Below are 10,697 nucleotides of genomic sequence, written 5' to 3'. Positions count from 1 at the left end.
TGCACAGCCAAAAGAAATGATGTGAGTTGTGTATATTAAAATACCTTGAACAAGGCAATGTAGGGATAAACATTAACTCCAGAGGTTGGTAGACAGTCAACCCTAGGCAGTTCAGTAAATCCCCACCCAAAAGAGTCCAGTCCAGTCCAGTACTATTCTCCAATAATTATTGCAGGTCTTGTTTACTAAGCTTTTCTGCACGACTCAAAACCTGCTTCTGTTTGTTTTGTAAAATACTAGCAAAATTGACTTTGTATGATTAGAGTTTTACTGGAAAACTACGGTAAAAAAATTAATAACTAATGCTATCATGTGTTTCGATGATACATGTACTACCATCATTATCAAGGCAAAGTGGCTGCTTCTTCGTAGTTTTAATTAACAATATAATTGACTTTATTGACAAAAAAAAAAGGGCAAAAAATTCCAAAGAAATGGCAGTTAAAAGTGTACTCCTCTGAAATGACAAATGACATGTTTTGGTCTTCTTTCATAGAGAAAGCCTTAGTAGCCATGACTACTTCCAGGCTGTAAGGGAAGGAACTGAACTGGACTCTCTCATATGAAAATTCAAAGAACTGCTTTCAGGTGTCATTCAGTATTAAAAAAAACATGTGAGTTATCTGCTGGTTTTTATGGAACAAGGATTGCCAAATAAGTTTCCATGATAAATTTGTGATCTTCAAAACTGTTCCAAAAACCACTATCAGGTAGCAAGGAGGTAGAATTAAACCTGATCCAAGATAATTAACTAGAAAATACACTAAAGGTATTTACGTGTTCTACATGTATATATCTATTGTGGTTTATTTTATTTTATTTTTTTTTTGGTTTAATTTTTTTCAAACCAGTTTAATTTTTTTATTTTCCTCTGTGCAGTATTCATTACTATAATCTGAGACAAAGGGAAATAAAAATTAAACTGGTTTGAAAATTCCCCCCCCCCCAAAAAAAAACAAGAATGGAAAATTGAACCACAACATATCCATTTACCTCTTGCTTGTTGAAGTATGTTCCACCATCTTTCACTCGAATGCCAACATTACTGTAGTTAAAATGGCGACCATAGAGTTCAAAGAACTCAATCAAAAGGACTCCAAGATTGTTTTTACATGTCCTACCCTCTTTTCGGGGATGATGCTACAGAAAGGCAAAAAACAAACATCAAAATATTCAGTGAGACAAATCCCACTTGTTATTATCAAGCACAGGGGGAATTCCATACTTTATTACTCAAGAGTTGTAATGATGATGACAACTGATTATGAGTTTAGAAAAATAATTCTTCTTCCTCTTCTTCTTCTTATTATCATCATCATCATCTTCATCATCTAGAGCTTGTTTTTTTGGGGCTATTCCAGAACAGGGATGAACAGAATTATTACTATTATATAAAGTTTTCCATTCATTCTTCTCCTGGTAGCAGAATGAAAGGAATAAAGTCTACTAAGAATGGATAAAATTGCATTCTTTTGGTCGCTGATGTTCTGCAAATTCTGTTATTTCTAAAACGAAATGTGAGTAGTGAAAATAGAATGCTCCTTAGTTCTAAGATTTGGCGTTATGTAGCAAGATTCACTGTTTAAGTTGTTTAATTTGCCATTGGCAAGTAACCGTAGGACAGTTTCCCTCTGGTTGAGTTTTATGGCCAGACCTTAAAAACAGGGTGTCCAGAAGCCATGTTGTGGAGGCATATGCATTGCTGTGTTTAGCATGGCAATAGGAAGATTGGAAAATCTGCAGGTTTGAGGCTTAGCAGCCAATTGAGTAAAAACTTTACCTGGCAACTTTCCTTGTACAACTATTTGTCATTGGAAATGCTTGGATGCATTTTCCCCAAATTTCTTGTGAAAGCGAGAATGTGTAGAACACAAAGATGCCTTTCAGACTACAACCTAACTCATGACAACCAGTTTGTAGCTAGGTAAGTCAAGACATCATTCCCTAGATGATAAATAATGATTTTCTTTTTCTCATCTCCTTCTACAACATATGTTGCAATGTATTGGTTATTTATGGGAAAAGCATTGTTTTAACAGCTGTAGCTTTGGATCTTGGGAAACACACACCTGCAGAAAGCTGATGGCCATCAGGATAAGGCAGTATGAACTGATTCCACCTGTGAACACCTCATTAAGATCACGCTGAACAAGAAACTGCTTCAGAACTAACACTAGGGGTGGAAGGCAGGGGAAAATTTCTATCTGGTCCTGAAAATATAAAACAGAAGTTAATTTCTGCAATAAGTAGTATCAAAGTCATTGGTGGCGTTTACTTGTATGACTAAAAATAGTTAAATTAAGATTATTGTCACAACTAAATGAAATGGAAAATACCCTTTACAGTTTGTGGGGCCAATCCAGAGTGACAAAAATCACAACTTTGTGACATGAGACTCTAGTCATGACTTTAAAAGTTGTAGGTTTAATTTTCACGATTCATTTGACAAAGAATCCAGGCATGTCGGTTGTTTAAAGCTTGCTGCAGTTGTAGAAGCAGAATGACTACAGGTGAAAAAAATCCATTCTTAATCAGGCTTTAGGCAAAACAAAACTACCATCAATGGCAATTTGCACATTTTGAAAAATATTAAATTTTTCTGTAGATGTATTGAAAGATACTACATACTGGTAGTTTTTAATGTTCAGAATGCACAATATTTGCACATACTGCGCAGTTTATTTCAAGTTGGTATTTTTCACACCAGCCTAACAGATGTTTACTATAATGACTCAAACTATAATTGAAGGAATTTAGCTCTATTACTGCAGAAAACAAAGTCGGTTTGTATTAACTTTTATAGAGAAACGTTCACTGGAATAACAGTAGCAACTTTAGTAGGAGCCAAGAATGTTTTAATCTTATTATTCAAACTCCAAATACTTTGTAACTTCTGAAGTTGCTGTCAGGTATGAACTGTTTTATCTGAAATTCACATCTGTGGTCATTTCATAGAAATAATCATTATTCTCTTTTAATGGTTAGCTTATATTGGACTGTACAATTTGAATTTTAGTAACAAAGCATCACTGAGAATCATCCCCTGGCCCATTGTCTTCAAAACTACCATTTGCGTTAGAACTGAAATCAGACCCATATTCGGTAGAAGTAGGTAAAGAACTTGAGCACTTTGACCGCTCTATCTCGCTTTTCGATGCCGCCAAGATGATAAGATGACGTCACGAGAGGGAAGCCGCTGCGCAAAATTTGTCGGCTCAAGTAGTTGTTGTTTGAGTAATGGCGGACGCATTTTACATACTTTCGGGCACCCTTTTAAGGGTATACTTTTGTCAGGTTGGTCTGAATTATATTTTTTCTTGCAATTGTAGGTCTAAAGATTACCTTGAAGCCCAAAAATCTCGTTTAAAAAAAAATTTTCAATTTTCATCCCAGTAGCACTTTAAAAAGTTACAAACAAAAACAAGAAAAGGGCAAAAAAAGAATGCATTGCAGTTCCTGGAAAGGGGGTGGGGGGGGGGGGGGGGAGCGTGGAGAAAAAATTACATGGCTTAAGGAGGCATAACTAAGAGTGTCTAATTTTATTTTAATGAGAGGCATGGCACAGCATCCAATCACGAAAAGGAGGTTAGGAAAGTTAAAAATATTGTATTTCAGGGTCCTCATCCTGCATTTTGCTGATCCAAATAAAATATCTTGTGATTAAGAAATAGAGGTGAACTTGTTTATTTCTGAAAGAATAAGGCTTTAACATTACGGCTAAAGTAAAGCTGACAGTCATGCCTTTTTCAGTAATAAGCTAGTCTGATTTGGAGGCCCTGAGGAAATGGTCAGATGAAAAAAAGATGGTTCACGACAAAAGCAAGCAATGTTGCATTATTTGCAATGGAAAAACACCATGATGGCAAGAGGATAGATGATGGCAAGAAGATGTTGCCTGATTTAAGGACAAGTTTAGAACATTAAATATAATCTCATAACTTATGCCTGGTGCTACTGTATCTTTTTTACTTCCATTATTTCTTATTTTGTATATTTTTGTATATTTATTTACTAAATTTGGTATCCGTCATTTAGGGCTTTTGGTTCCTCAGTATTTTACTTTTATATGCTACCCCATCTAAATAAAGTTGATTATTATTATCATTATTAATGCATCATTCAAAGGAATCTTTTGAAAATAAACACATGGGTAAAACCAATTACAGAAAATTTAAAAGTAAAAACAAAAAGGAGAAAGAAGAAAAATTCACAGAAAAAGATCAATTTTTGAGTAATATGAAAAGAATATTTATTTTAAGGTAACCGTATACCTTTAGAGGTGTCTCGCGTCCAAGCGATGTACCGCGTCCTGTTTAAACTGTAGATACCTAAACCCCCATATCAAATTAAAGCTTATAGAGCTGGCTATCAAACTGTACCAAGAATTTTTAAATACAATGAATTGTCGAATTTTTAGCACTGTTTTCTCGAATCATTTTTTCGCTTGAAAGGGACACTTTAAAGAGCTAAACCTTAAAGGAAATTTGTTCGTTTACTCTCAAATTTGGACAGTAGTTAGTTTAACATATAAACAACAAAACTATGTCTACGAATTTTTTCTTTCGAAATATTTTTTCTCCAAGAGCAATTTTTGTACGATCACTCCACATTTTTAAAATCCTATTTTGAAAATGTTCTGTAACGGTTTACTTCAACTGAATATGGCAAAATGCAGACACGTTGTTTAAGCGCTTTGGGTCTGGAAACTGGGGAGCAAATTAAATTAGCGAAAAACAAAATTTGCTTTGACTTGAAGCTTTCAAAAGGTGATTCGGACGCTCGCACTTGAAGGTGGTGAAAAATTTGACAATTCATTTTATTTCAAAATTCTTGGTTTAGTTTACAGGCCAGCTCTTTAAGCTTTAATTTGATATATAGGTTTAGGTATCTACAGTTTAAACCGCTACATTACTTAGACGCAAGAAACCTCTAAAGTTATACGGTAACCTTTAAGCTTCTGAGGAAATCTGTTTCTAAATTTGTAAATACTAAATTTGTATAAAATAAGTTGAAAAGTGAAATTTTTTTTTCTATTAGTCATAAGCTGGGGTTTTATTTCAGGTGACAATGTCATTATTTCTTTACACAGCAGTCAAAACAATTCAAAAGAATATTGCTACCTTGACAAATTCTGCAGCTTGTAATCCAGCTGGAACATTAAAGCTAATGTCTACTTTGACATTTGTCTTCTGGTCTGTCAGCTTGATTATTGGAACCTGGGAAAAAACAGTTCACTTTTAAGTTTTTTTTATTGTTTAAAATTCTTTATTTGGTGATTTTCTAAGAAGTTGACTACCAGCAGGCCTTGACTTTCACTTCAATGGTTAAAGGTGTTTTTCTGATAGTTGTCTATTTTCCTAGCATTGAAATCCATTTCAAAGGGTATTGTAGAACTTCGGTGTAGTTATCTGATTTAAATAAGGATATTGTCACTATAGACACCATAATGGACCTTGGAAATGACAAAATTGTTGTCAACAATAGTTTATTGCAGTAGTCGTTTTGCACACAATGATTCAAGATAATCACAGAAGAGGGTCTACCACAGGCTTAAAACAGCATGTGGGACAGCTCTTAAAATTGACTTTCAGATACAAGTCAAAATTAACAATTTTACTTTGTAGACAGTATGTATAAGAAAAGATGGATGCACAATATCCAGAGGTGGAAAAAAAGGCAAGCAACAAACGTCACAATCACAGTCAACTGATACCACATCAATAAATTACATATAAGCATGATAAGGATAGGTCAAACATTAACAATGGAAAGTACAATTGAATGTATTTAGATACAGACTCCTCTGTATTCTTACGACATGGATGTTCATCACATGATAGACATCACAGCTTATCATGTGATAAACATTTGTGCTCTTTGCATGTATCCTTACTATGCACACAATTGACTATGTAACGTCATATTAATATATCAAGTCCTGAGCAAAATATTATGTGTTTTGCAAGTTTGTAATGTTTCCATTTTTCTAACATTTCCTTGAACAACAGAGATTTTTTTTGAAACTCTGGTCATGGTTTAATAATGGGTTATCAGCATCAGAAAATGCTGAAAATAAAAAAATAATCAAAGGCTCCTGTGAGCCAACTCGTGAATGCAGATGACACATCAGTGATTGAAATTTAGACGGCTACAGAAACTTCCTTGAAAGCTAAAAGAAATTATATCTTTGCCCGATTATGTAACGAAAAATAACCATTCTTGTACTATAAAAATGATTGTCAAATTATTCTCTACAGATTGACTAAGATCATTCTGATGCGCCGATTAAAAAAAATCACGTGTTTTTTTATTCAAGAAGCACACCATGTGCAGCTATGTCATGCAAATTCGTGTCCAATAGTCTGGGGCTACTGGATTTTGCGATTGGGCTAGTGGATTCTGACCATCACTTGCCCGATGGGCAAGTGAAGTTTTTTTGGGAATTAAAATTACAAAATTAATGTAGGGCATACTTTTTTTAACTTCCAGGTAGATTTTTGTTTTTTAAGCCGATCTCACAAAGGGAAATCTGTTCAACAAAGTATCGCATGACATTTCATGCCCAACATAAATGCAATAAATAAATGCCCACAGAACCGACCAACTAACCAACCAACCAACCAACTCAACAGTCAGGCATCGCTATAACTCGTTCATTGCGCACAATGGTGGCCTGTTAACGTAATCTACCAGTGCTTAGTGAACAGGCAATTTAAAGAGTCCAAGTCTACTGCTGGAATTAAAAAATATCATACATTTTATAGTAGCTGAAACCCTAGTGAAAACACAGACTTTTTGTTATTTATTAACAAAATTGGCCCAAGCTCATTTCAGGGACACCTGAATAAAGCAACACTTCTCTTTATCCTGAGGTTGTCCCCTTAATGGAGGTTCCACTGCACCAAGACTTGTAAGTAAGCATGCCAAACTGAGGTACTCTTCATGGATACTTTTGTTCTGTTGGCATTTGACTTTTTCTTCCAATTTAAGCCCATTAGTTTTTGTTGGAACAAACAAAATAAATTTTTACTCAAAGTTTTTCTTCAATATGAAGCAGAAATTTGCAAAAAAAATACAGGGCAACGTTTTTCTATTAAATCAAAGGCCACATGCAAAAATTCAGCTCATTTGGATGACATTTAAAAAAATGGCCAAAGTCATCATTTACGATAGTTTTGCATAAAACCATTCAATATTTATTGTTAAAATGCTTCAAGATTTGAAACCTCTGTCTTGAGGACTTTCAGTCTAATGACTACACATAAAAGTGACCACATTCAGAGCACAAAAATGTTAATTCAGTACTGCATGGATTTACATGTTACAGCACACAACCTCTACAGGTTATAATTACTGTGTGTTCCATAAAAGATCCACATCTCTCCAACAGAAGGTTTTTTTGTTTGGACCCCCTTCAGAACCTCTGGATATTCAAATGTAGCTTCATTGCCATCATTTTTAAAAACCTTGGTGATCATGTCGCTTATGATTCCAGATGTTGTAATTTTGATGTTTTGATCCGAAGGGTTTGCGCAAAGTTTTAAAATTTCATTCAATGCCGTTAAACAAAAAAATCTTTCCTATTTTGACAAATACAATTTTAAGACAAATGCCTTCAAAAGACATATTTGTCGTTAAAACCAAAATTTAGAGAAGAGTTATGGCTGTTATGGAGGTTCACAGTCAAAATCCAACGCATTTACCGCAATTTATTACAGCCTTATTTGCTCCCCAACCAAGATGGCATCAGAAAACATGAAAAGGTTTATTCCACCAGGGATAAACTGTCTTAAGGCACCTTTACCCGGCAACAAGAGTTGACAAACCCAAGTTGGCATGTGTGAACCTTGTAATAACTGTTGGCAAGCAGGTTGGCAAACTGTTGGCGACAAATATAACTTGTTTCTATTCTTGCCAACAATTTTGCAAAACTTTTCTCTGTTGAAAAACTTATATTTGACATGTGAATGACTGTCAAACGAGAGCTGTTCACTTTTAACCAATCACACGTTACCCAATCTTCACGTGATTTTATGATATTTTTTGCCATGATGTGAAGGTACCTTAACATTCTGAAACTGCAACATGACTAGTTTTCAAATTCAGACAAGGTCTCCACACTCTAACTAATACTTGGGGCATGCTTACTAGCAGACATTTATTTGCTATAAAAAATACCATATACCGGTACATCACACAATTTTTCAAGCTTTACCCTACAGCCTCTTAATGCCAGACATTTCATTTGTATCTGCTAGCTGTTTCTCATCTTCACCTTGTCACAAAATAACTGATAACTTCAAAATTACTGATTGGAGAGATTCTGTCAAAACAATTTAGACGACAGGCCAATTACTATCTTCTTGTTTGCAGAGTACAATGTGTGGCAAAAGCACTTGTCTATGGAAATCAAGTTGAAATAGGTGGCTGGCCATATGCCTTAGGGATGGGTAAGGCAACATTATTATATTGTGGCAAATTTCATGGGGATATTTTATTAAGAATCAAAACAATATTCGAACAATCCACCTTTTACCCAAGGTATGAGAAATGCTGCTGTGTCATTCCACTGAAGACATGATCTGAGTGTTTACCCATGCAATAATTAAAATTGTTCCCTTTTCTAAAAAAAAATGAAGTTCACTGGAAAAAAAGTACACCTTTCTTCTACAAGAAAAAAATAAGTTGAGGACAAAAGGAGGCACACAAAACAATCTATTGTATAGTTATGAAGAGATTTATAACACAGACAAAAATATAACAACTTCCGAATAAAGCGCCAAAGGGCAAAGGAGTCAGACAAAACAAACATAAGTTATTCAAATTTCGCTGAGGGACGAACCCGCAATAAATTAGCATACACATTTTGAGGAGAAGCAACTCTGTCGTGAATTAAATTACTATGCGACAAGTATTTTCGCGTGCAATGTTAACAATTTTATGATTATTTGGGAGTTGTCACTTCCTCTGGTCCCTAAATTTCGTAAGCCTTGGCCAGTGTCACGCTTTTTGTCGGCATTTAGGGCAGTCCCTCCGAAAATATATACGCTGAAAAGAGAGGCAAATAAACGAGCTTTCAGTGAATACCTTTCAGAGGAGCCCATGCTGATCAATTAAAAACTCATAAACATTTATGCGAGCTTATCATCTCGAATATTCGCATTATTCACAGTCTACATGGACATAAACAAAGACAAAGATAAAATATATGAAGGTGACAACTTACCGATGCCTTATCCAACACCTTGATTGAAGAAACCTCCGCGATTTTATTTGCTGTGAACGCTTGTTCGAGCGTCCACAGGGGAAGTCTCTCCCAGTTCCCAAACACCACGATGTCTATGTCGCTAAAAGCAGTGGATTTTAAAAGAACAAAAGAGTCACAAATTGTTGGATACTGTGACAGACTGTTAGAAAAATTCCGAACGGTTTCAGGTTGCACTATGTTTACACCCTTGTTCATGTTGTTGTGCTCACTACAAAACGATTCAATGAAGTGAAAAGAACATGTTCTCTCTTTGTGTTAAACGCTTTTCTACCATATTTCACTGCAATTTAATGACATAGAAACATCATCATACTCAAGGTATTAAACCATCGTTGAGAAAATTAAAACGAGGTACAAAACGTTCAAGGAACAAACATAATCAAACGCCTTTTGTCATAAAAATGTCTTGCGAGTGGACCGCAACTCGCTCACCTGGTTGGTAAATAAAGCCCCGTCCTGAAGCTCCCGTAAACTTCAACCTAAGGAAATATCATAATAAAACAAAACTCGTTACTTCCTGAACTCGTTAGGCTATTCTTATAAACTTCTTTTGAATTGTTGGTACAAAAATGAGAGGAAATTAACTGAATTTTGTCTCACGTACTTCAGCTGTTGGCCAGAGTCGCTTAATGACTTCTTGAACTCTCGATATCACTTCTTGTCGCATTGCATGTTCAGCTGAACGAGGTTTCATAAAGTTGTAAAAGTCCAGCATTTCCTCGTGAAGCCTTAAAAACGAAACAATAAGCGATTAGCTTTAAAATCTGAGGGATGTCACCTCTCCATAAGACGAGAAATTAGTTAATATTTCGCTCTTACCCCACAACTCCGTCTGGATAGTTCTTGTCCTTGGACCACCAAGGGGACGAAGGGGTTCGATTTTCAAATCTTTTCCTCTTGCTAACGTGATTCTTGTCTGCATTTATCATGTTATTCCGTGTAGTGCTCTCCACTGTGTCGTTAAAAGTATTTTTACGGTTTAAAGGGATATAGTCCGGCCTTCCATCACGAAGATTTTCCAAATTCGCGATCGTTGATGGTGCATTGACATCCTCCAACACGTTGCTCCATGTTTTGTGGGCTGGACCCTCCTGTTCTGGTTGAATCCAGCCAATTCTAGGATCCATCATCAAAGGGCAAAACATTGATTGTTCTATAAACGTCGTTTTAGTCTTCCTACTCTTTGATACAGTATTTCAGTTCAGCCGTCTTTGCTCCCTCCCACCAGTAAGTAGTCAAGGAGGCAGAAACTGGTTATAATTTATGCGCATGTCATTATCTTGACCAATCGCGAACCTGTTTTAGAATTCTGCGCCCGCGTTGTCTTAGCGAACTACCTTAGCATGCCCTTAGCTTCCGTTCCGTTATCAATACAATCCCGTCATTAACCTCAAAATACTCGACAAATACCAGAAGCCAATATATACAT

General features: G+C 35.6%; 1 protein-coding gene across 3 annotated transcripts in view; it reads right to left on the bottom strand.

The window, feature by feature from the left end:
- The window catches only part of LOC146480484 (uncharacterized), a 17,730-nt gene extending 7,221 nt beyond the window's left edge, over positions 1-10,509 (bottom strand). For all 3 annotated transcript variants that reach the window (XM_085109666.1, XM_085109665.1, XM_085109667.1), the window contains exons 1-7: positions 10,088-10,509; positions 9,873-9,996; positions 9,701-9,747; positions 9,227-9,347; positions 5,121-5,216; positions 2,070-2,210; positions 994-1,140 (exon numbers count right to left, since the gene is read on the bottom strand). In XM_085109666.1, the coding sequence (XP_084965792.1) occupies positions 994-1,140; positions 2,070-2,210; positions 5,121-5,216; positions 9,227-9,347; positions 9,701-9,747; positions 9,873-9,996; positions 10,088-10,413 (1,002 nt within the window). In that variant the 5' untranslated portion in view covers positions 10,414-10,509. The remainder of the gene's footprint in view (positions 1-993; positions 1,141-2,069; positions 2,211-5,120; positions 5,217-9,226; positions 9,348-9,700; positions 9,748-9,872; positions 9,997-10,087) is intronic.
- Between the last annotated feature and the right edge of the window lie 188 nt (positions 10,510-10,697).

This window comes from Pavona decussata, unplaced genomic scaffold, assembly GCF_977016875.1.
Source record: "Pavona decussata unplaced genomic scaffold, jaPavDecu1.1 SCAFFOLD_53, whole genome shotgun sequence".
NCBI classification, from domain to species: Eukaryota; Metazoa; Cnidaria; class Anthozoa; order Scleractinia; family Agariciidae; genus Pavona; species Pavona decussata.
This window is presented reverse-complemented; position numbering and strand designations above follow the sequence as displayed.